At 48.3% G+C, this 26,467-nt stretch overlaps 1 protein-coding gene across 1 annotated transcript; it reads left to right on the forward strand.

Annotated features, from left to right (window-relative positions):
- The first annotated feature begins 10,481 nt into the window (after positions 1-10,481).
- smarcad1a (SWI/SNF-related, matrix-associated actin-dependent regulator of chromatin, subfamily a, containing DEAD/H box 1 a) lies at positions 10,482-26,396 on the forward strand. Its single transcript, XM_064297288.1, has 20 exons — positions 10,482-10,563; positions 11,718-11,815; positions 11,927-12,025; positions 12,286-12,364; positions 13,383-14,023; positions 16,972-17,168; positions 17,653-17,743; positions 19,099-19,198; positions 19,304-19,363; positions 19,474-19,549; positions 20,396-20,531; positions 20,645-20,776; positions 21,691-21,786; positions 22,405-22,522; positions 23,086-23,201; positions 24,155-24,343; positions 24,681-24,799; positions 24,887-25,069; positions 25,313-25,422; positions 25,963-26,396. Exons 1-20 carry the CDS (start codon positions 10,548-10,550, stop codon positions 26,022-26,024), a joined length of 2,718 nt encoding a protein of 905 aa, XP_064153358.1. The 5' UTR covers positions 10,482-10,547; the 3' UTR covers positions 26,025-26,396.
- Positions 26,397-26,467: the final 71 nt, after the last annotated feature.

The raw sequence follows: 26,467 nt of genomic DNA on the forward strand, positions 1-26,467 counted from the left end.
CAAGGACAAAAGTCACAATCTTGCCCTTTTGTTCAATTAAAGACAAGTCAGAAAATCAAACTCGATTAGATAGCACAGCATTATTTACGATACTTTTGTTGAAGACAGTCCCAAAAACTTTGTGTTAGAAATCATTTGACGGCTGAAGAGAACCAAGTCTGAGATGGATTCCTGAGGAGGAATGTCACTGCTTCTTGGCCCTTGTGATGGATCGTTTGTTGCATCAGAGCGGATCGCCATGGAAACTCAACTGCCATTTATCAAACCGGGGAATCCGCCTCGCTGCGCCTGACCCGTAGGGCGACCGAAATTCGGTAACATCATCAAAATCTCGATCCCGCACTCTCCAGCAGGAGATGGAGACAAACAAGAGCGTGGAAACGAAAATCGGGGGGGGACGGTGGGGCGGGACTGACTGACGCCATGTACACCACACTGAGAATGGGGAAGGACAAGAGGAAGAGGGACATCCCTGTAAATGGAGCTTTCTGTTCAGGGCATGTTATAGTGAGGTTTCCAAGCAATATCCACGGGAAATGTTTTAGTAATTTACCTTCACTGCAGCGAAATTGGAAACAAAAAATGATTAGGCTTTTAAACATCCAATTATTCGCTTTGATTTTTAAATTGTAAATGTAACTGTAATGGAAGGAAAAATATAAGGTACTTTCATTTTTTTTTAAAACAGAATTGGGTCATGGAGGGAAAATGAATAAAGACAAATATTTGAAGGAGAAGTGAGGGTAATAAAATATGAAAATGAATCGATTCATTTTGTAATATGACTAAGATTGAAATTGTCTCTTATTTAAATCATCCACACTTAGATTTATTTCAATATATCTAACTTAAATTGAATAGCGCTTTTCAGTCAAACATTTACCATAGCGCTGTAAGCACAAACTGCTGAGTCAGTCATACGCTGCTGCTTAAAACATTAAAAGCCCATGTAAATGAGGTTAGCTTTAAACGATGCTGGCTTAGTGATTAGGCTAATATCCATAAGCGCAGCACAAGAATCTTTCGACAGACGTATATTTCTCATAAAAGTTGTGATTAGAATTTGTAAACTCTAGTCCTCTTCCTGGCTGGCGTCAGAATGCGTTGTGGTGAGCAGAAGGTGAACCCAGAAGAGGTGGTATTTCACGCACGTTGGTCTGCTGAGCTGATGGCATCACAGACATCCCGTTTTACTGGGAAACAGTAAAAGTCAAACAGCGTAACGCAGAAGAACAAAGCTGGCGATGGCCGATTCCCAAAAGCAAATGGAGCCAGAGTAGAAAAGGAACTGAGAGCCTGATATTCCTACCTCAGCTCCTAGAACAGCACCTCACCTGTCACGATCAGATCATCTACTCCCACCCCCCCCCCCACCACCCCCACCCACCCACCCACGGCAAAGTACCACAGCTACTACTCAGTCCTGTCCCACCTCTACTCCCACTCTCATCCTGAGCGGATCCCAGCACATAGCAGCATGTAACCCGAGGGGGATTTAAATTTTTTTTTCCCCCCGATCCCCTGAGGTTGCATGCTCCAAAGAAAGAATACTGGGAATACCTCAAAAAGCCTCCTCCTAGCTACAAGTCGACCAAAATATGACATCCGCTCGTCAACTGTGCAGCTAGTGATTGCTTAAGAAGCCGACTGCAGGGGGCACAAAGCAGACAAAAGTTTGTGTTTCAGGGGCGTTTAAGCTGACAAGCTGAGTCTCCAAACCCAGACAGCAGAACCGCCGGATGCAATGCACACCAGTTTGGTCTCACAGGGCCTGTGCGTAGCCTGTACTTAGCACTGCTTCCCCACAATAATGCTTGTGCAGCCATGCGGGGAGTCAATGGTGACACACCAAGCACATTCACAAGCACTAATAATTCATTAATAATATTATGTGGTTATGGGGCCAAGTGGCGAAAAAAACTAGAAGCAACTGCAGCTCTCTCCAAGTTTTATCACTGCTGTAGTGCAAACTGCCAGATAGCCGTAAACATTAATTTGTGTTCAAGTGTTTGCGTGTTATAAAAGTCCGTTTAACAGGAGTGTCCCACATCTTAAACTCGTAACTGGTATACTGGCTCACTTGAGTTTATGTTTGTATGACTCATATCGCTGTTGGAATACTTGAACTTTCAGGGGTTTGCATTGGAATATTAGTGTGCGTGTAAACATAGTCGTTGCCAAGCAACTAGAGCCGCGCACGCCAAAACAACAGCAGCTCACACCGGCAGCTAATTATACCTTCTGCACAGCAGCAACATCCCATTTTTATTGTCATTAACATCTGTACTGCGCTGGCTAATAGCGGCACTTGCTTGGGGCATGTCTCTCCTCCCTTATTTTGTTTGTGTGCTTTGTTTGAAGAGTTCTGCATTGTCTTTTCGTTTGATAATAGGTGCTTGATAAATATTGTATTATTTTATGAATGACAATAACGCTCTCATGTCAGTAATAATCTGTCGCAGTTTATTTTTCAGTGTAGAAAAGTGTCATTATGTCTGCTGTCAGAAACGATGGCATCAGTGATGTGACATTATGTGAGACAATTTGTCAGACAGTTTTTTCATGTTGACAAAAATATACCTAAAACACTGCTATAGAGTTATATATGTCAAGAGATTAGAGATTACTTGATCATGGACTACCTTGTGGACAAGTCATATAAGCCAATTTAACCAGACATATGTGATGGGAACAATGAGCAAAATCTAAACTGTATTTGACTGAAGACCGTTCTAATGCTCTAGAAACATAGAGTGATGTACATAACATCAAACCCAAACACTGCTGCTGTATTAATCTGTTGAGTGAGTAATTGCTCTAATTTGTCAACAGAGATGACAGAATTCAAAAGTTGTTGTACAACGGTTGTACAACCGTTACAGTCGCTAACAACCGCCAAACGTATGGCGCCACCACTGCTATCACCTTTCATCACTTCTAACTGTAAAATTGTGGGTGTGTGTGTGTGTGTGTGTGTGTGTCAGTGTTTGTGTGTGCGTGCGTGCGTGTGTACGTGAGTGTGTGCATGTGCATGCGTGTGTGCTTGTGTGTTTGTGCGTGATTGTGAGTGCATGTGTGCGTGCGTGTGCTTGTGTGTGTGTTCGTGTGTGCATGTGCAGGTGTGTGTGTGTGTCTGTATGCCCGTACCTGCGTCTATGCCGAAATCCTCCATCGTTACTAGAAAATTTATTGAACAGATTTGCATTTTGCTCTCTCTTTAGCGTGGGATTTTAGTGTATGATGGATGACAGTAAACCACGTACTGTAAGAACTAAAGCATGTGCAGGCCACAGAGTGAACTGCCTTGGCATCCGGAGGGATGAATGTAAACATAAAGAGCACTAATTAAGCTGCTCCCAGAGGCACTGCAGTTCCAGCTACTCCTAAAGAACCACACGTCTCCTGCCATGTCCTTCTAGCACATTTATGATCACACCTGTGAGTTTATGAGATTACACTTTATGAGATTATTATTATTAATAATAATAATGAGAAGAAAAGAAGAAGAAGAATTAAGAAGTGTAATGTCATAAACTCATAGGTAGACTAATTATATCATAATCATTTTGCTTCTCCAGGTGGAGTTTCGCACATAAAACCCTATAATCAAGAACCACAAGAACAAAGTAATAACAGCCAGGAACAAGAACAACTATCTCAGTGCAAAATGCCAGTTAGCCTGTGTTATATGGAGAACACTCAGTGACTATTCAAGACCACATCCAAAACTACAGCATTCTCTGCCCGTTTGAATTGGTCTTTCTAGCTTATAAACTGCAAACTGCAAGCCAGACCTGATAAATCAGTCTTCCACAGTCACTTGGTTGAAAAGCAAATCAGCTTGAAATTGTTTTGTTTTGGCTTTCATTAATGGAATGGAATGAATATTGCATACCTCGTAAATATTGTATAGACTCAAACAAATGTTCTGTAAAATGGATCCATTTTGGACCAAGTTATTTTATTGTTGTATGAGAGTGAGCAATGGCACACAAGCAACAAATACTGAAAGCTTTCTCGACTGCGTGTTTCTGATAAACTGGATTTCATTGTGACAGCACCCATTAGCTGAAATTGTAGGAACTCAAGCATATAACAGCAACTTCACCTACTCTCTGTCTTGTTAAAAATACTTGGAAATAAAACAACAGAAAGCAATCTTTTGTGACTGAAATGCACATATATGCCACCATCACCAGAAACAAATTAAATAAAAGAAAAACAATTAAACATTAATAACAATATCATTCATATAAAAATACATTTTATGTTACACCAACTCTTTCTATGAATACTGCTAGCCTTCCAACCAAGAACATCCTATGACTACCGTTTATACACCAACCCCTCTCACTGCACACCTGACCAACTTCTCACCGTGTAGCAGCATTGATTATACCCAAACTGTCCTCTCCTCAAAAACACACGTGCCCCCTGGAACACAAAATGAAACAAAATTTGTGGCCAAATTTCTCTTCTAAGACTTTACTTATTAGTAGTAGTAGGAGTAGTTGCAGTAGCAGTAGCAGTAGAAGTAGCAGTGGTAGAATTACTGGAGGAACTAAAAATATCATTAGCAGTAGAAATAGTAAATAGTGGGTGGTATTCTGGTAGCCAAAAAAACTCAACTCAGAGGTTACAGGTTTGATTCTCAGTTGAGACACAGCTCGTTGCGCACTTCAGCAAGGCACTTAACCTGAGCTTCCTCAGTAAATGTCCAGCAGCGTAAAAAGGGATAATAAATAAAAACAACAAACGCGAGTCACCTTGGATTAGGATGCCTGCTGAGCAAATAAATAAATTATGTTACCAGTTAAAAATTATTGGTGTTATTGATCTGCTCTATGCGTTCCAGGCTCACCTCTCTCTCTCAGTCTCTCTCTCTCTCTCTCTCTCTCTCTCTCTATGGGAATTCCCACAGTATATTAGGAGCGGCGTGACAACAAAGAGGAGACACAGTGAGGAGCTTCACATTCTCTTCCCACACTGCCTTTACCCTGGAGATGCCTCCCCCCCCCCCCCCCACCTTGCGTCCTGCTTTAATTAAACTCCCCAGCGCCACCTCAGTGCTGGGCCTCGCCAGGGTAGCGGCCCCTCCCTGAGTGGTGGGGAAAAGCTGTCACTCAAACCTCGCCGCCGTGCTCCCGCCTTCGCATCCGCCGAGCGGGAAAGTGACGGACGCATAATAGTCACCGTCCCGACCTGTCTCTGGACGCATCTCCCCACCCCCCTTCCCCCAGACCCACTCTTCCCCCCGTCCCCCCGGCCAATCACACGCCAGACGTGGGAGGAGCCCACCTTCCAGGAGCCCAGCGAGCCGAGGTTCTCACTCAGTCGGTGAAATGCATGGGAACGTTTTTTTTCTGCAGAAAAAAGGCCGTCATCGCAAACTTCTTTTAAAGAGTCGTGGAGTACGCCTGCGTACATGTCAGATTCTGTATTCTGATCACGCGCGATGTATGTTTCATGTTTTAATGATATGCACATGGAGCATTATTAGGAACAGTCTTGGACATCAGTCAAGTCCTCCTAATAGATCAGTTGTGTTTATGTTTAATTTTATTACTATTTGTTAAAATGGTCTTAAACCTATTGCATTGTTTCTAAAAGCAAATGATTTATTACATGACAGTATTATATGTATATGTATATCTGTATATGTGTATCTGACTTTCTTTCAGATAACATTTTCCATAATTGACCATAGTAGATAATATTTTTTTATGATAGTAATATTATTTTTATCGCTGCGTCTCTGGCTCTTGGTTCCTGTGCGATGCAAAGTGGAAAGGAGACAATGGCAATTAATTTTGTAATAATTTTGTCTAGTAAAGGGGGTGGGTGGATAATGTGCATGTGAGGGTTTGGGGGGTTGGGGGTGGGGGTCACATCCCAGACGTGTTGCCACGGAGACAAGGTGCTCCCTGCCGCCGGCGGGTCTCGAGAGACTGGGGAGCCATGGCGACGGGGGGGTGACAGGCGCGGTGACAAGTCCAGCAGGGATATCGGGTCACCCCCGCCCCCCCCTCCCCGAGTTTTGGAGGAGCCCCGACTCAGGGTCTCCCGTCCCCACGTCTCCTCGGGGTTCCCCCCCGTTTGCGCTTACCTCAGCACCCCGTTATCACCCTCGCAAAAAAACCCGCCAACAACGTCCCAGCCGTTCCTGACCCCGTGAGGGACCTAAATTTTGAAAGTCTCGCCCCCCCAGGCTCTCTGAGCTAGGTCAGCGCTGACGGGCCTAAATAAAACATCGAGGAGACTTACGAGGCGGTTATAAACCTCACCAGACGAAAGCGCGTCGGTCGGTTCGTCTGCTTTGTACTCGGATCGCCGTTTCTGAGGTCAATAAACAAGACATTCATCACTTTTAATGAAGCAGAGGGTCGCATCATGTTAGATTAATTAAGGGTGTCAGCGCAGAGACTGTATATGTGATGCACACACATCTATGGGTGGAGACTGGCGCGATGCTCGTCCGGGAGCCACAGTTTCGGGGCCCCGCTGTGCGGGGTCGGGACCCTGATTAGATTCAATGTCAGAGTTTCTATTGTGTTCATGGCAGCAGTGTAAGTTATAGGGTCGCCATAGTGATGAGGCAGCGGAGACACTGTGGCGACAGAGCGGAGCTGCTCGTCCAAGCCAGCACTGTACAGTGCCACACACCCAGGCTCCACTGACTGCAGGGACACTGCATAGTGCCACTGCGGTACAAAAGAATCGCACAAGAAACAGAAATATTATTCATAAAATTCCCTAAAGATTCTGGGTTATAGCAGTAAAAGATGTTCGCTCGTATGTGTAGAAAACTTAAATGTATAAAGTCAAACTGGTGTTTCGTTAGAAAGCTTGCTATGGTTAGGTTTAAGGAGTTGGGTTTAAGTTTTCCATAATAGTATTGTGTTTTTTGTCATAAATTTCACTTAAAGGACACTTCTAATGATTCACTGTTTTTGCTCGTCCTGAGGGGGGAATAGTTCATTTCAGTATCTGAAAACAAAAAATAAAATAAAAAAGATTATTGACCATTGAAATGACTAAATATTGTTTTCAGAAAGCACATAAACCTGCTGAAAATTAATCTTAATGATTATCGTGACTTTTTTAATCAGTTTTTTTTGTATCAGTGTTATTATCTATTCTTGTGTTACAGAGAATGGGTTGTCTCATACATAATTGATGATTTCACAGTCCAATGATAACAGCTACAACACTGCCATTCTGCTTGTTTTGTCTGGTATTATTGGACAGAAATAGTGTTCATTTTCTTAAAGGTTGCTTTTAGCAATAAGTTCTGATGATCAAAAAAATCCACATCGACTTGCAACTAAATCACCAATCTGAACCATGGATTTAGTTTGATTCACGGATGGAATAACAATAACAAAACAAAATTACTTAAAAGTTGCGATTCTGGAGTCTGCAGCAAATTCTGAGGCTTGTACGTGCAGCCATTTCCACCCAGTGGTACACCAAAGCTCACATTTTTAATGTTTTGAATAATTAAAGTGCTCTCTCTGAACGCCAAAACCGCTGAATCATTTTTGGCTGTCGAGTCACTTCTGGGGGTCCCTGTTCAGGCTTCAGCCAGAAGAAAGACCCACACAAACCTCTTTCTTTGTTATTCAAGTGTGTCACCTAGTGGACAGTCCCATCGCAGAACCCCCATGCAGCCCATGCATAGCAAGCCTTAAAACTGGTCTTAACACAGCAACCGTCCGTCACTACGTTCCCATCAATTCACTTTTTTAGTTTTAGCTTTTCAAGGGGGAAAAACATATTTCTATGCTATTACTGTATATGTTTACAATTTCACTACTGATATGATTGTCTAAAATCTGTCCATGTCATTTATACCCATATCATACTGGGTGGGACGTAGAAATCTGGACAAGCAAAGACACATACGCAAACACACATGCTCCTTTGTCCTCACAATTCTTTAGTGTTCAGAATGATACATAAGCCTTTTGAAAATGTTCTCCTACCAGGAAACCATTACAACTTGAAAAAATGCTTTGACGGACTGTATCTGAGTACAGCTTGGAATGTACTTTTATTTCCAGCAATTTCATTTCGATCAGGAACGCATTACACAAAAATGGTTGATTTTTGAATATATTTAATGAGGACAAGAAAATAATGTCGTCTTGGATAACCACTTTAATATGCAATGCATTTGACAGAGAATGAAGGCAGAATGTTTGAATCAATTGTGTGAACATCTGCAGGAAAGTAACATGGAATATCATGGATGCTAGTGTTGTATTGCTAAATTCTAAATATATAATTAAAAATCAGCAATTCAGGGTGCATTTTCACAACTATACCACATTACAGGACACACTCATAGAGAAAATCATAATCGCTGATGGGAAATTATCATACAGAATCCTGATGAGCCGACACGTACAATATACTGAGAAATGTTGTGTAGGCCTTAAGTAGAACAGAAACAGTATCTTCAGGAACACTGGCAGCTTAACCCCAATGAAACATTTGCTGCTTTTAATATCTTCTCTTGCATTTTTATATTTTATTATTTGTTTGCTTAGAACACACTTATTTGCAATGAATGTTTATCAGTTAACTAAACCAAGTCCCAACTGTTTACATAGGGCTATAGTATATTCAACCGCATTTCGCGGTAAAGGAGTTGGAGCGGTTAGAGCCAATAGCATTCCGAGTTCTGTTTCTGGTTTTTCTTTTTGTCTTTTGTCATTGGTGAAGAATTTCTATATTGTCTTTACGGCTGTCCAATAGAAAGCGTGTTTATTGGATACTCCAGGGCACCGCCGGTTCGCGGGAAATAGGCATCTTCATAGTGCAGATTAGTCATTAGCGAGGATAAGAAATAGGGTGGTTAACCATTATTTTAATTGTATGAACTAAAATAACAAAGATTTTAGTCGTTATGCAGGCGTGCGCAAAAAATCTGTAACTGTCAATCTTGAGTGATTCATCGATATAATACGTTTGTTTTCGGTCCTATTGTACTAGCCGCCAAGCTAATAATCCAGACACTGGCGCGGTTAGCTTTCCCAACCTCTTTCCTAGCTATAATTTGGATGGTTTTATATTTAATAACGCTACACTGACAGCTGGGTAGTTAACTGTTAAGATAGTTGCTTAAGAAATAATGAGTTTATTTAATCTGGATCGGTTCCGTTATGGAGCAATTAAGACAAGCAATAAAATACAAATTGACACGACATCGCCGGTACAAGAGCAACACAGCAGCTGGTCCTCAAGTCCGGACTCGGAAAAAGAGAATAAACCAAGTAGGTAGTTAATATTAGCTAGCCTGTTAATGTCTGCGAGAGACTGTATGATAGATTTGAAAGCTTGCGATTGTAAACTATACGATGGCGAATTACACAGGTTTTTGTCGCTGACAAAATATAGTATAGCTAGCTAGATACCTAGCTACCTGCCGTAGTCTATTCTCTTGTCAGGTGGTAACATTAATCGTTAAATGAGAATTTACTTGGTAATGTTGTCTGATTAGCTAGCTTTATGCGTTAACTGGTGTATGCGCAATAAACTTTGCTTAGCACAAAGTGTCCCGGTAAAATGACCCTTTAAATGTATTTAAAAAGTGTGGGAGATTGCCATACTCCATCTTGGGAAAAGTCTCGGTGTGCACAGCGTAACATTTCGCAGGCTATCAGTCTTGTTGACTAACTTGGCTATATGTACCCGTATTTTCTTTCTTTCTGTTGAATTTCCGAGAGCGGAATTAACTGTCTGGTGTTGTTCACAGTACCAGAAACTCCGGTGCACAAACGGCCATTTGGGAAAAAGCAAGGGAGAGAGGACGAGCTGGAGGAGCAGGACTCAGACTCGGAAGACTCTGCTGGTTCCAGAGCTGACATGCCAGTGAGAAAAATAAAGTAAGTATAAGCAAGCTGCGAACAGTAGTGATGAGAAGTATGGCTCATGCCTGTTCCCCCATTGCTTAACTTCCTATTGCATTGTTGGTCCGATTGGCCTGTCCTCATCGCTGTGTTGTGTTGTTCTGTTTTATGTTATGTTTTGTGTTGTGTTGTGTTATGTCATGTTATGTTATGTAATGCTCAAGTGTATACCTGTGTATGGCTTATTTCAGTAGTGATATATTGCTGTTTTTTGCTTATGTCTAGCTTGTTGGACGAATCGGGTCGACATCAGACTCTGGTGTGTTTCAGATGTGGGTAGTGACGAGGAGACTGAGGAGAAGGTGTCCAAGTCTGTCAGATTTATTTTTTCACATGTAGGGACATGGCAGCAAGCTGCGGGGTAAGATGCCAGACTCTGTCCTCAGCGCAACAGGGCTAAAAGTACCAAAGCACCGGAGGCTGTCGACCACGAGCACGCGCAACTCTGGCTGACCCGACCTGCCCAGCACACGTCTCTGACCGCACCGGACTCTGGCCCGCACCGGACTCTGGCCCGCACCGGACTCTGGCCCGCACCGGACTCTGACCCGTTTGTCTTTCTTTCTTTCTTCCGTGTTTCAGGTCGCCCGAAGCACAAGCACTTTGCCCGGAGCTGTGGCCTCCTGCCTCGTGATGTTCGGGGATGACGGTAAATGGCGGAGCGACCGGGGGGAAACTGGAGCGCACCTGCTGGGCTGCTTCCTCTTAGCGCAACCGCAGTGTAGCCCCTTCCTATACACACATTTGTAATTCTGTTTTTGTTGAGGGTGGGGTGGGGTGGGGTGGGGAGGGGGGGGTCAGTTAGAAACTGACAGTGCCAATTACTCAATCAAACTGCATCACACAAACACCTGCCACTGCTTACTTTCTGTGCCTACATGTTCTAAGTTAAACCCCCCCCCCCCAGTACCGATTTGTTGCTTCTGTTGCTCCATGTCTATCTTCCTTATTGGAGATAAGCCGCATTGTTTCTTGGTTCTGAGGTGAACACTGTTGTCACCCACGTATGTTGGGGGGGCCCACGAGTTCAGACATGCCCCATTTTTTGGCAGAAACTGACACTTATTGAAATCTTGGCAGTCGGGACGCACATTTATGTCCGGGCTTCCCCAACGAGAACAAGACGTGTCCCCAGTCATCAACAGCACACAGCAGTCCACCCTGTTCCCTAACCGCAAAGTAATGCCCCCCCCCCGAATTTTCCACTATAGGTCTGCGATGCTCTCGGTGCCAGACTCTGTCATAAGTGTGCTTGTTGCTCCGGGCCCAACCTCCTCTGTAAGACCTTTCAAAACCACACGTTTGGAAGCCACACCTCTCCCCCAGGCCCCAGGCCAAGCCACAGAGCATCAGATTGTGTCCTTATGTTGGCATAAATAGAGTCCTTCCCTACCAGGGGCAAGACCATTGGTGGCGCCCTCTCCATTATTTGTTTCACTACAGTGTTTTTGTTTTTTCCATTTAAGAAAAAGCAGAGTATTCGGTGTTGCAAAGTTTTCTCCCTCACTCATCTGTTGTAGGATTTTTTTAGGAGCGTTTGCTTCTCAAAACTAATGTGTGCTAATTGGGAAAATAATTTAGGCGCACATCTGCTTATTGGGATGCTGTTGTTTGTTCCTAAATTTTTCAAATTACGAGCACGTGCTTCTTGGGGAAAAAAACATTAGCACAGAACCCTGTAGAGCTGTCTGTTCTGCTCCGGGTGGCTCACTGCAGCAGTAGTGCTGTTGAGTTTAGGCCCTTGGCCTCAGCGCTGTGGGACGGGGGTCTGAGTGAGCGCGTCTGTCTGTGGCGGTTCTGCAGATCCGGACTCCTCGCGGAAGAGGAAGCTGGACGGGTCCGGCGACAGCTCCCAGGACGGCGACGCTGCCCAGCCCAGTAAGAGGCGGCGGCCATCTGCGGTGAGTGACCGCCATTTTACCAGCTCGACCGCGCGCGGAAATGGAATGGATGGGGTGTGCTAACGCAGCACACTTTTTTTTTTTCTTTCCCCCCCCCTTCTGACCAATCAGGCCAGCGACTCTGACCGAGAGGGGGCAGAGCCAAACTGGGAGAAGCAGGAAGCCATGGTGAAGAGGCTGCAGAGGAAGTTCCCCGACCTGGACAAAGAGGTGAGCTTCTGTCCCTCCGACAAGGCCGACAGGAGGCAAAAAAGAAATCGTAAAAAATAAATTTAAAAAAAATTTGAAAAACTGGTGAAAATTAGTTTTACAAAAAATTTGTATACTGACAAAACTCTTAAGCACAAAAAACACACCCCACTTCTCGACCACGTGGGTCAGACACTGCACCGAGCAGCACTTGACTGAACATCCGGAACGAGGACTGTTCAGTGACTCAACACTGTGACTGTGACCCCGCTCTGTGGCAGGAGCTGCGTGCTGTCCTTGAGGAACACGACTGGGACTGCGACGATGCCCTGGAAGTGCTTCGCCTGTTCTCAGACCAAGGTAAAGCCGTAAAAACACTCAGCCGGGGGTGGGGGTGGCACGTGTGCTTCAGTGTGTGTGTGGGTGGGGGTGGGGGGGGGCGTTCGATGGTGTTGGTCACCCAACTGCGCTTTCAGGTGAAACGGCCTATTCAGTTTGCGACATGCAGCACAACTGTTCTCTGTCCTGCTCCACTTGGTGCTTGTAGAAAGTTCGGTGGGGGGCAACGCAGCAGAACACGTATCTCTCCATCTCAACTTTAAAAACCATGCCTTTTTTCTTTCTTTCTTTTTTTTGGCAAGGTCTTATCACTGAATCAAAAGCTTTCAATCAACCATTAGGCGACGAGTCCTTACCTGTCCAGGAGGACAGGCTCTTGCAACATTTGCAACAGTATTACCTTTAAAAAATTTTTTTTAAAAATTTTAACTTACCATAACCAATTAGTGGGAAACCATTTTTAAACGATTAAAGTGACATGCCCATCTTTGAGCTCTTACTGAGTTTCAGTAATCCTGTTGCTATCGTGAATACCTGTCATAATCCCATAAGTGTTATTTAAATGTCCTTTCACTCAGAATCTGGGCTTGATTGATGAGAGTGTCGTGTGTAACAGGTGTACAGCGTCGTGGAGGAAAACTTCTGCATTTGTTCATGTTCAGTATTGACTCGTTAATGACTTAATTCAGTCGAACTGCATTGCTGTCTGTCGTCAGCTGTGAGAAGCACATTTAAGCAACTGGATTTACTCCAGGCAAGAAAATATCTGAAAGTGACAAAGATTTACAAAGTCCAATCTATTTTATTGATTTGCTCTGCTTACAGACCATGAGTTTGTGTGTGTGTGTGCATGTGCGTGTGTGTAATAGTTTGGATGGCTGTTGTGATTGGTGATTATAGAGCTTAGGGGGACTGGTTTAACTGGAATAACACAAAGTGAATATTGATCACGCGTATTTCAGGGATATTTCAGGGGTATTTTAAGGGTATACACACACAGGTTCAGTTGCTCATTCCCCTGCATTGATGTTGGCTGCAGATGAGGAGTCCAGCTCCCCAGAGGCCCAGGAGAAGAAGCCCAAAGCCGCCCGGAGCTCCAGAGATGCCCGGCCGAGCGACGCCCGCCCCCCGAAAGGCGGCAAACGGGCCGCCGCCACCGGCGGCGCGGGCGCTGGGGACGGCCGAGCGTCTGAGCTCTCGGGGTGGCTGACCTCCGAAAGCGCGGCGAAGCGTACCCTGCCCCCGCCAGCGGTGGGGAAGGCCCAGAACGGGATTGGCCCGGGGAAGGCCCAGAACGGGACCGGCCCGGGGAAGGCCCAGAACGGGATTGGCCCGGGGAAGGCCCAGAACGGGACCGGCCCGGGGAAGGCCCAGAACGGGCCCGCCACAGCGAAGGCGCAGGCGGCAGAGCGGAGGCGGCGGGCGGAGGAGAGGATGGCGGCGGACGGCAGCTCCGCGGACGAGGACTCGGCCGACAGCGAGTTCGGGGGTTCCTCGGAGGAGGAGGAGGAGGGGCTGGACTCGGACTGCGAGGACGGGGTGGGCCCCCAGCTGAGAGGCCGGATCCTGGCCTTCTTCCAGGAGGCGTCGCTGGACGAGCTCTCCCTCATCTCTGGCTGCTCGGTGAAGAAGGCCCAGAAGATCGCCGAGCTGCGGCCCTTCAGGGTGTGGCGGGACCTGGTAAGGGCACCTTCCTCCCCGGCCGTGCACACTCTTCCTCGGCCTCTGATTTCTCTCACCTCGTCCTTCTGTGCCAGTGGTTTCCAGCCCCCCGTTCCTGGAGATCTACCGTCCCGTGCATTTCCATTTCAACCCTAATTTGGCACACCTGACTCTAATAACCAGATCAAATGAGATCTCCAGGAACACGGTTGGGCAGCCCTGCTCTAGCTGTTGAGTGAGGTGTGCTTTCTTTGTTAGGCTTTGAGTGTAAACCTACAGGACGGTAGATCTCCAGGAGCAGGGTTGGGCACCACTGGTGTAGATCTACTGTGAGCAGGCTAAACTGGGGCTCTTCGGCAGTGGGTCGCTGTGGAATTGGTTGATTTTCTGAAATGGCACCAGTTTTAAATCTAACAGCCCTGGCCGTTATACCATCATGTATGGTGCTGCCCTGTGGAGTCATAAAGCAGGGGTGACTTTAGCTCAGGAGGTAGAGCGGTTGTCTAGCAACCCGAGAGTTTTCAGTTCGATGTTCTGGGTGTGTCCAAGCAGGATGCCTAACCTGTGATTAATCTCTAATTGCAGGCTGGCGCCTTGCGCCGTTGGTGTGTGCGTGTGTGTACGTGCGTGCATGTGAGTGAGTGAGTGCGTGCGTGCATGAACGGGTGAATTAGAGGCATTCGTTGAAAAGCGCTTTGTGCAGTTGTTGCTGGAAAAATGCGCTATATAAACATAAACGCAGTTTATTTACCATTTTAGGGACGTTTAAAAAAACGGCCAAAGCTTCAGCAGTTTATTAAACAGAAGACTGAACCGTTTAAATGTCTTAATGAAAACAAACAGGCGAAACAAAAACGTATACAGTTTTTTTAAATTGCGTACAGGGAAGTGATTGAACAGTGCTGCTGAGTAGGCTCTAAATGTGACAGAATACCTCCTGATACTTCCACTGCAGTCACCTGGCTGTTCAGTTCTGCTTATCTCGCTTCAGTTCGTCTCGCCCGGTATCTGCAGGTAGATCGATAAACCCTCTCACTGCAGCGAATTAAATTCCTAATCTCCTAATAGCTTTCCGCCAGGCCTGTTCATTTGTCTTGCTGATCGTATCTCTCGCTTTGCGTTTCTCTTCTCTTCTTCTCCCATAGGTCTCGTTTACGGTCATACCGTAAATTTCTGACACAGGAGCAGGTTGTTACATCCGTCCCTCTCGTACAGCAGGCGTACCGCAAGGTCGTTTGTTTGTAAATACTTTCTACGATAGGATAAAAGTTAAAATGGCGACGCCTGCGCAGTGGTGGTGGAGCTCGACTCTTTAAAATTTAGAAATGACTTGCGAAGCACAGTGCTCTGCTCTCCAAATCCCTTTGGGAAGCTTTGCAGTAAAAGTCAGCGTGATAATTGCACAGTGATCCAGGGCGGTAAAGGGAAGTTCAGCTCGCTGAACTCTGAAAGTGTTGTGAAGGGAAAATGGCCTCGTGCCCTCCAGGGAAAAGGGACCATTTCACTGGAGGAGCAAAGCTTAGAAATTCTGCTTTCTGTTTGAGAACTAAGCTAACATTTCAAATTTAAATTTTTGAAATTTAGGCGAATGGTAGAGTTGATAGTCAGGAATGTGATTTTTATGCATTAAGTTGATTTTTACCTTTTCGCCTTTCCTGTGAAATGGCTGAGTGAGAGACCTGCTTCTCAAGCTTCCTTCGCATCTCACATCTCCACACCTGTTCCCAGGCCCGCCGTCCTGCCTCTGACTGCCTGCTGGCTGTTAAGTTGTTAGATTTTCAGTGTGATTTTTTAAAATGCTTTTTTTATGTGTTCATTATCCAGAGATGTGCAACAGACCGATTTTTAAATGTTTTTCATCCACTACCCGCGCCTCAGCACGCCTGAGGAACTGGTTCTGTGTGCACCCTCCGCAGAACTGGGACCGGGTGGATCGAGCCACAAATGCTTCTGTTTCCGCAGAATCAACAGCCTCGGTGTGTGTGAGGGTGTCGGACTTTAAGGCAAATTGGTTCTCCCCCCATTTGAACGGATTCAAGTTCTCTGGAAAATAAAATAAAATTTATTTAGGAAATGTTTATCAATTTTAAGTCAGTGGTGTGTGTGTGTGTGTGTCTGTATGTATATAACCACATGCGTGAAGCAGAACAGTCGTTGCAGTGTTGTTTGTGTCAGTAATTCTAATGAAAGAGATATAATAAAACTAATGGCTTCCTCTTCCAGCTGTTTTTAAAGCAGCCCCTTGCTGTGCACCTGACCCTTACGGCACGGTGCGCGTGTTTGGGTGAGGATGAACGTTGAGTGTGTTGGGCGTTGATGAGATTCCGTGGAAAAGCGCCATGTCTCTCTCTCCCCCTCCCGGTGGTTATGAGCCGGGCCGGGCTTCTGTGGCAGGTCCGCCCGCACACGCCCCCGCACCGCTGCCAAGTGCGATCGTATCAGCAGGGGGGGTGCGGGGGGGGGGCTCCTGTGGCTGCTGCAGGTGCTTCTCCTGGGGCAGGTCTGCTGCATGTGGGTGAGGGGTAATGAGGTGTTACACGGTGGGGGGGGTAATAAAACCACGAAATACCCCCAGGGCCCGGAGCGTCCCGCCACCACCGGCCTCTCTGGAGCCAAGCGGCACTTCAGAGAGGAGCGGGAATGCCTGGGAGAGCAAGAGAGAGGGGGATGGAGGGAGAGAGAGGATGGAGGGAGAGAGAGGGATGGAGGGAGAGTGAGAGAGCTAGAGAGAGAGGGAGAGCTGGAGAGAGAGGGAGAGGGAGAGATGGTGAGGGGGGAGAGGGAGGGAGAGAGGGAGGAGCAGGAGTCAGAGAGAGGGGGAGAGAGAAAGGGAGAGAGAGCCAGGGGAGAGAGGGAGAGAGTGAGAGTGAGTCAGAGGGGGAGAGAGAGAGAGGAGAGAGAGAGTCAGGGGGGAGGGAGAGAGAGAGGTGTAACCGGCCCGCTCTGCCCGCTCTCCTCTCCTCCAGGAGGAGGTCTTCCACAAGGCGAACGGCCTCTCCATGGAGCTGGTGTGGGGCTGCCGCCTGGTGCTGAAGGAGCGGGAGGTGGTGCTCGGCCTCATGGGAAAGTGCGAGACCATCGCCCGCCGCATGATGGAGGACGTGACCCGGGTCATCGAGAAGGGCGTGGGCTCCATGAAGCAGCCCTCCGTCCTCAACAGCAGGTGCGCTCTCACCCCACAAATGAATCGATATAAACGATATAAACTTATAAACAGTGTCCATGTCAACGTTCTCAGCCCCTGTGTGTGAGCCAGAGAGCCTGATACTGTCCTGTCTACGGCCCCCTTCATTGTTGGCCTTCAGAAGCTTTGTTGACAAAAAACTATGCTTCAGAAACCTTGTTTCACGGACTGTCTATGCTTCAGAAACCTTGTTTCACAGACTGTCTATGCTTCAGAAACCTTGTTTCACGGACTGTCTATGCTTCAGAAGCCTTGTGCGTGAGCTCATCGTGCTTCAGAAGTCTCATTCAGAAATGAACTTTGTTTCCTTTCCTTCAGAAACTGGCCGTGCTTCAGAAGCCACGTTCACAAACTAGTTCAGCAGCATCGTTTGCGAGCTAACCATGACTCTCTTTCACTGACGGGTTTTTGTGTTTTTGTTTTTGTTTTTGTTTTTGTTCTTTTGCTTTCCTGGTGATGCCAGACTCCAGCTGAAGCCGTACCAGCTGATTGGACTGAACTGGCTGGTTCTGCTGCACCAGCACAAGCTGAGCGGCATCTTGGCGGATGAGATGGTGAGAAGTTGACCTCGGATGCAAATTTAAAAGGAGAATACTCTTTACAGGGTTAACAGAAAAACAATTGATGTGTAATTATATTATCAAACACCCTGTTCGTTATTTCTGTTGCTTCCATCAAGTTGCAATCAACTGCCACAAGAGCTTGTTAATTGCACAGTGAGTTAGTGTGTTCAACATAAGGACATGCCTCCGATTCCAAGACAAAAAGAAAAGATGACTCCATTCGACACCCTTGGAGCCAAACTGGGTGTGGTGGGTGCAGGTGTGACTCATTCTAAGCGCATTGCCCCTCTTCACGAAAGCCAAAGTCAAAACAATAATTTGAAAGTCATAACAAAAGCTGTCTTAGCAAGCAAAGTATGTGACCGTTATGTTTGTTTTTCTGTAAAACTAAAGTAAGTCATATAGTTTCAAAGCATTCATGTAGACTGCAGCGTCCATTTATGGAGATGGAGATAAAGATGTAGATTTGTCTTATCTGTTATTTGGAGCCCTTTTGATTTCTGACATCTTGATCTGAGATTAATTGCTATTCCCAAGTTGTCTGTCAGCTCCAGTTTAAGTGTTTTTCTTTTTTTAATTTTAAACTAATAACGAGATTGTGGAACATCACCAAAACATCACAGTGTGTCCCTTCGAATTATGCTTGGTTTATTGAAGCACGACCCAGCTGGGCACAGAACCGCGTTTCAGTTCAAAGAGCTGTTCTGTTGGTATTAATATGCCCCGCTTTCCAAGGATGAAAGGGAAACACAGTAATTGACTGTAAAATATTCAGAGACAGTATGCTGCATTTGTACAGTTTTCCCCAGAGTGCAGCGTTAAGCTTTGAATATTATTATCATTGGATGAGCGGGAATCCCCTGGAGACCTCCCTCTGCTTTTTAAGCCATTACTGCACGCTAAACACAAGAGCCAGGGCCGTAGAAAAAAGGGGTTCCTCCTGCCGCAGTCTGGGGTGGCTGACCTTCTGACAGCCCTGGGCATGGGCCAGGCCCAGATTCCTAACGTGACAGATTCTCTAGATCAGCCAGATTCTCCACTCCGCATTCTCGGCGCTGAAAGTTTCGTCTCCCTTCTGTTGACATCCCAGAGTGACGCATCTTTCGATAATTAATTGAAAGGCGATATGGGCCAATTTTCCAGCAGCAGACATTTTGTGCTATGATATAGCATCTACACTTCTATAGTGAGGAGGCAGAGAGGACTATCTGGCAAGGCTAAAGGATCTGCTTCAGAACTAAGTTTGTGACTTTGCTGTACTATTTCTTGATTTGAGGCGGAAGATTTATGCTGGTGCTTTTTCTTTAACTGGTTGAGGGGAATTTTTTTTTTTTATTGATCTGCAGGGTTTGGGGAAGACGATCCAGGCCATCTCCTTTCTGGCCAGCCTGTACCAGGACGGCAACACGGGCCCCCATCTCATCATTGTGCCCTCCTCTACCCTGGGTGAGTCGCCCGAAAATGGTCATGAGACGGGGAAATTTCTGTGGGTTCAGTTTTTTAGTTGGTTTCTTCTGGGAAATATTGCTGATGGAAGGTTCCTCTCTGCAGATAACTGGGTGAGGGAGCTGAAACTGTGGTGTCCCAGTTTGGCGGTGCTCGTCTACTACGGTGAGCTGATCTTTCCCCGTTCGCCCGTGTCACTTCCTGTTTGATGACATCACTTTCCTCATTAAGCTGCTGTTGAGTTGATTGGCTGCCCCCTCCTCGTTTGTGTTTAGGGTCCGCGGAAGACCGCAGGTACCTGCGCCACGACATCCTCAGCAAGGAGGTGGAGTTCAACATCATTGTGACCACGTGAGTTCCCTCTTAAAGCTCCCCGTCCGTCATTTCAGGGGGTTTCATGTTTTTGTTCCCCAACCCCCCCACCCCACCCCACCCCAAACCCAACCATTTTCCCCTGCGGTTTCACAGTTGGTAGTGTGACTTCTCCGACACTGCGTTTGGAGTTTGGCGTCGCTCTACTGCCATCTGGTGGGAAGTAGCAGAAGCACGCTCTGCACCTGTTTACCCCCGGTCGAATGCACAGGGCGATGCATTGTGAGCTCATAATGAAGTGGGGAATATCCGGCGGGAGATGCATTAATTATTGATATTAATTGAGCGTTTAGGCCGAGCAAAGCGGCCCCATGGGAAGCGGAGGCATGGATCAGCCTCGTAAATTACGTCTGAAACCCTGTCTGAGGACATTAAGGCTTGCACTGGGTGAGCCAGTCAGGCATTGGCTCATTCTGTCGTGGCCTACTGGGAATTCTGGGAATTTCCCCCCCTGTCAGGAATCTAGAGGTGGTCTGGGGATGCCTACACAGTCTCAACAAACCCAGTTTGCTACGTGTGCTCCCAAAATACTGCTTCCCACGTTTGCCTCACATTCAGGAGAACATCCCAGAAGCAGCTTTAATGGCGGATGAAGGTCATCCGGAACTATGAAATGTTTGTAGTTTTGAAATGCTTTGGAATAAATTAACATTTACTAGTCCGGTTCCTTTCATTTCATTGGAAGTATTTACTCCAATTGTGCTCGCCGTATTTTAAAAATAGGCTAGATAGTTTGTAGTTGTAAGATCGTCTCACCTTTACGTAATCAAAATCCCAATAGAGAACGGTAACCTTTTTATCCCGTTTTTGGTTCTGGGTTTGCAGGTACAACACTGCGATTGGGAACGAGTACGACCGGAGTCTGTTCCGGAAGCTTCGGCTGGAGTACGCCGTGTTCGACGAGGGCCACATGCTGAAGAACATGAACTCCATGCGCTATCGCCACCTCATGGCCATCAACGTCAGTGCACCCCGAGTTACCCAAACGCCCCCTGCGTGTGCCAGCGGGTCGTCCGTGTGGCGGCGGCGCCGAATGACGCTCTCTCTGTCCCCCCCCCCACCCCCGCCCCACAGGCTCATTACCGCCTCCTGCTGACGGGGACCCCCCTGCAGAACAACCTGCTGGAGCTCATGTCCCTGCTCAACTTCATCATGCCCACCATGTTCTCCAGCAGCACCTCGCAGATCGCCAAGATGTTCTCCATGGTAACGGGGCGGGGCGGGGCGGAGGCCGGACCTCTGAGAGCGTCAGATCTCGTCCAATCACTTTCCCCCCCTCACTTTTTACCGTCCTGCAGGTTTTCATTTCAACCCTAATTTGGCATACCTGGCTCCACTAATGACCAGCTCAGTGAGATCTCTTGCTGGTGTGGCTCAGTTATGGCTGGAGTGAAAACCTGCAGGACGGTGGATCTCCAGGAGCACGGTGGGGCAGTCCTGCTCTAAAGGGTTCATTAAGCCACGAGATGAAGATCTACCATGAACTTTATGTACATTTATACAGAAATGAGTTTGATGATTCTTGTGAGGTTTCCTTTCTAGACCGGTTCAGTGGCCAGGCCCACTGATGCTCCCCATTCTGATCTTTGGAGTCTGCACTAGTCATACTACCAATGGCCAGCCTACTAATGCACGTTCATGAGCACCTGTTCTTGTGAAGTCTTTATGGACCATAAAAGTCAGGTTTTTTTTTTTTCTTCTTTTTTCTTTTACGTTTAATTGGTGTGACTCAGTCACGGTTATTGCCAAAAACCTGTCAGAGAGACGTGTGCGCTAAGTTGTGTAGTTGCAGGGCTTAACGTTCTCCGGGGCGGGCTGTAAGCCTGCATGCTAACGAGGCGCGTAGCAGCTGAACGCCGTTGCCTTAAGGCCCGATTCTGACAGGGGGGGGGGAGAGAGATCTTCTGCTGTCTGCGTGCGCATTTTAAACAGGCAGAGGTGTTTACTGGGAAAACAGCAGAGGCAGCAGCTGCCGTTCTGCTGATAAAATCACAGCGTGATCTACGTGACGCACGGCGAGGGCTCTGAACCGGCCGATGGGCGCGTGTTTTAACCAATCGGCTTGACCGCTGACCCTGAGCCCCGCGTTTTTTTTGTTTTGTTTTGTTCTCCTGGGACAGAAATCTGCGGAGGAAAAGAGCAGCTTCGAGCAGGACAGGATCGCTCACGCCAAGCTCATCATGAAGCCCTTCATCCTCAGGAGGGTGAAGAGTGAGGTGAGGGCTCGGACGGTCTCCGAACGGACGGTCTCGGACGCTAGCGTTTAAAAATGAAAATGGCCGCCGTTCATCACTCATGTGGGTGCTACACATTGGTGGCGGATGAGTAGAGTTTTCTCCTCTTCGCTATTAAGTGCTTTTAGTGTGAGAAAAAGCACTATATAAATAAATGGTATCATCGTTATTGTTGTTACTATTATTGTTATTCTCATTGTTATTATAGTAATTAGACATTATTATCATTATTAGTAATCTCACAAAAAGACTCCAGACAGCAGTTGGTGGTCTGTGTCCGGAACTGACAGAAGGTGTTGGGGCAGAAGGGGCGGCCCCTGCAAATGGCTACTTTTCTCCCTATTGGCCAAGCAGAAAAGAGGGGCGGAGCAGGGGAGGGCACCTGAGGTAACAAGCATTCGTTTACGGATCTCTCTCCCTCCCTCCCTCTCTCCCCTTCTCTCCCCCTCCCTCTGTCTCTCCTCTCTCCCCCTCCGTCTCTCTCTCCTCTCCCCCTCCCTCTCTCTCTCCTCTCTCCCCCTCCCTCTCTCTCCCTCTCCCCATCCCTCTCTCTCCCTCTCCCCTTCCCTCCCTCTCTCTCTCCCTCTCTCCACACTGCAGGTGCTGAAGCAGCTGCCGGACAAGGAGGAACGGCTGGAGTTCTGCCCCATGAGCGAGAAGCAGCAGGAGCTCTACTCCGCCCTGTTCCAGAGGTCGAAGCGCTCGGCTAGCGCTGAGAGTAGGTCCTGCATCACGTTAGCGACTAGCGCTGAGAGTAGGTCCTGCATCACGTTAGCGACTAGCGCTGAGAGTAGGTCCTGCATCACGTTAGCGGCTAGCGCTGAGAGTAGGTCCTGCAGCACGTTAGCGGCTAGCGCTGAGAGTAGGTCCTGCAGCACGTTAGCGGCTAGCGCTGAGAGTAGGTCCTGCAGCACGTTAGCGGCTAGCGCTGAGAGTAGGTCCTGCAGCACGTTAGCGGCTAGCGCTGAGAGTAGGTCCTGCAGCACGTTAGCGACTAGCACTGAGAGTAGGTCCTGCAGCACGTTAGCGACTAGCGCTGAGAGTAGGTCCTGCATCACGTTAGCGGCTAGCGCTGAGAGTAGATCCTGTAGCACGTGGAGTAGGTTGCTCGCACCTTCAGCCCCTCCACTCATCAGCACAAAACACAAACGGGTCGCACGTGTGTTAGCACGAAACACAGACAAGGTTTGCGTTTCTCTGTCTGCATCTCTCCGTGTCTGTTTCTGTCTCTTACTCTGTGTGTCTCTCTCCTTCTCTCCCTCCCTCCCTCTCTCTCCTCAGAGCGGGTGCTTCTCAACGTGATGATGGCGCTGAGGAAGATGGCGAACCACCCGCTGCTGCACAGGCAGTACTACACCGCCGAGAAGCTGGCCGTCATGAGCCGCCTCATGCTCAAGGTTCGGTTCCCTCACACCGCTGCCAAACACAAACGCGCCGCTTCGCTCCTGTGTGTGTTAGGACAAAACACAAACACGTCCCTCCTGCGTGTATATATATATATATATATTTTTTTTAAAAATATATTTTATATAGTTATGAGCCTACTGCTAACGCTGTAATTACACTCATTGGTAGAACTTTAATAGTGTTTTCTGTGTGAGGCACTTTTTTGCAGACCTTAACTGGAGGCAACGTGTGTTCTTGCAGACCTGCATGCTCACGCGGTCATTTCCCAGCCGACTTGTCGTTAGCGCCGCGGCGCCCGGGACGCGCGCACATCAGCCGCGCGACGCGAGCGCGATCGCGATTGAGGCCTCTTTACCGACAGGTGGACAGACGCAGAGAGAGCAGCGGAAGACCTGCCTGTTAGTGCCGTTTGTGTCAAACGGTATCGATTTCCACTTAGCGTCGCTCTCGCCATTTTACGTAACGTAAATGTAAAAAAAAAAATAATTATAATAATAGGTTTGTTGCCTCCCAGGTGAATGTGACATTTATGGCAGAGCTTGCTAGCGCATGCCTGTGATCTCATGCCAGGCAGTTGGCGGCCAAAAGGTACACGCCGTCTCGCTTTGGGAAATTGCTCAACTGGCTGCCGAGGACACGGACGTAAACACTGGCGCCCGGCCTCTCTGTCACAGAGCTGCCTTAGCGCCTCGTCGCTAACACAGAGCTGCCTTAGCGCCCGGCCTCTCTATCACAGAGCTGCCTTAGCGCCCGGCCTCTCTATCACAGAGCTGCCTTAGCACCCGGCCTCTCTATCACAGAGCTGCCTTAGCGCCTCGTCGCTAACACAGAGCTGCCTTAGCGCCTCGTCGCTAACCACCGCCGGCTTCGCCGCGTGCCCTCACTTACACCCCTCCCTCACACTCCCCCCACCCCGCCCTCACTCTCCCCCCGCCGCGCGCAGGAGCCCTCCCACCGCGACTCGGACCCCGCCCTCGTCCAGGAGGACATGGAGGTGATGTCGGACTTCGAGCTGCACCGGCTGTGCCAGCAGTACCCCGTCCTCTGGGAGCACCAGCTGGACAGCGAGAGGCTGCTGGACTCGGGCAAGTTCAGGCTGCTCACCACCCTGCTGGCCTCCCTCAAAGAGCAGGTACGCACCGGGAGGAGAGAGGGTCCAAGCCCTGGGCTCTCCAGGCCTGCTGCACACCCAGACTGACCATACCCACTCCTGACTACACTCTATACTGTGCTCTAAAGATCAGAATATATCAGTGGCTCCCAAACTCAGTCCTGGGGCCTCCCTGTGCTGGTTTTTGTTTCAACTGCAACCCCTGAATTTTAACAATCTGTTCATTTTTCTTAATGTACATGTTTAGAGGGATGATTGGCCCTTTTAAGTGTGCTCTTTGCTGTGCTGTTTACGGTGCTGTTCAGACCGCGTTGTGCTCTCGGTCCTGTGGTAACCGTGGGCGTGGTCTCGTCTCCAGGGCGACCGCGTGGTTCTGTTCAGCCAGTTCACCATGATGCTGGACCTGGTGGAGGTGCTGATGACTCACCTGAGCCACCGCTACGTGCGGCTGGACGGCTCAGTCCCCATGGCCGACAGGTGGGTCCCCAGCGCGCCACGCTCGTTTGGGTCTTTTTCTTCCCTTTCGCTGTCCGTATTCACCAATCAGGTCTCACCTCCCCGCAGAATCGGCCTGATCGACCAGTTCAACACGGACCCCGACATCTTCGTCTTCCTCATCTCCACCCGGGCGGGGGGCCTGGGCATCAACCTGACCTCCGCCAACGTGGTGATCGTGCATGACATCGACTGCAACCCCTACAACGACAAGCAGGCCGAGGACCGCTGCCATCGGGTGGGCCAGACCAGGTGAGCGGGCGGGGCCGGGGCGGGGCCAGACCAGGTGAGCGGGCAGGGCTGAGAGGGAAGGCAGAATGGGGTTTGAGGGGTGGAGGGCAGGAGGAGGGTGTTTGAGGGGGGGAGGGCAGAAGGAGGGGTGTTGAGGGTGGAGGCAGGAGGAGGGGCGTTGAGGGGTGGAGGGCATGAGGGGGCGAGGAGGAGGGGGGGTGTAGGGTGGAAGGTGCGCTCTCTCAGCTCCCTGTCCCCTTGCAGGACGGTGAAGGTGATTAAGCTGATCAGCAGGGACTCCATAGAGGACTGCATGCTGCGTTTGGGCCAGAAGAAGCTCAAGCTGGAGCAGGACATGACCGCCGCCGAGGAAGGTGAGCGACCATGTTTACCTGAGCGACCGGGTTCACCTGAGCGACCGGGTTCACCTGAGCGACCGGGTTTACCTGAGCGACCGGGTTCACCTGAGCGACCGGGTTCACCTGAGCGACCGGGTTTACCTGAGCGACCGCGTTCACCTGAGCGACCACACTCACCTGAGCGACCGGGTTCACCTGTGCGACCGGGTTCACCTGAGCGACCGCGTTCACCTGAGCCCTGGTTCATCAGCAACCCCGTTCAGAGTTGTGACTGAATTAAAGCTAATTCAGAGTTGTGACTGAATGAAAGCTAATTCAGAGTTGTGACTGAATGAAAGCTAATTCAGAGTTGTGGTTGATTTGCTGTGGCAATGCCGGGGATGTGGTGATGGTCATTCTTGGATCACACCTGAATACAGGTTTGGGCCTCACTTAACAGCATGGTTCTGTTTGAAGATGGGTTCAGGTGTTTCAGTAACCCCTGGTTCTAACAGGAGGCTTCTGTTCTGTCCCCCTCCCTCCCTCCCTCCCTCCCCCCTCCTCCTCCTCCTCCAGGTGGTGAGGGTTCGATGCCAGAGAACATGGCGTCCCTACTGAAAACGTCTCTGGGACTGTAAGCTCTCCATAACCCCCCTCAACCCCAACCACTACCAGTACTGTATTAACTCCAAACCCCCCGGCTCCCCCCCCCTCCTCCTGGCCTAGACCACATTCCGGGAGACACCTCCCACCCCACGGGTGGACTGGCACCAGCCGTTGGGACGCCCCTATCCGACCTCCCTCCCCCCAGGTTTTCTGCACTACAGCATGAACTGAGCAGAGGCAAGGGGGACTCAGGGGGGGGGGGGTTATTTGTGTTTGTATCGTAATCGTTGATGCTAAACATCTTGTTGTCGTTTTTTTTGTATTTTTTGACCTTTATTTACTGTGCTGCTAGAACAAAGTTTTGCGAGTTTAAAACTGTCTAATAAAGATTTCACATTAATGGAGAGGATTTGTACCACAGTTCTCTTTTTATACTGTTTATACCCTGTAGGTCACTATAGTGAAGGGGAGGGGC

The sequence above is a fragment of the Anguilla rostrata genome, chromosome 10, assembly GCF_018555375.3.
Source record: "Anguilla rostrata isolate EN2019 chromosome 10, ASM1855537v3, whole genome shotgun sequence".
NCBI classification, from domain to species: domain Eukaryota; kingdom Metazoa; phylum Chordata; class Actinopteri; order Anguilliformes; family Anguillidae; genus Anguilla; species Anguilla rostrata.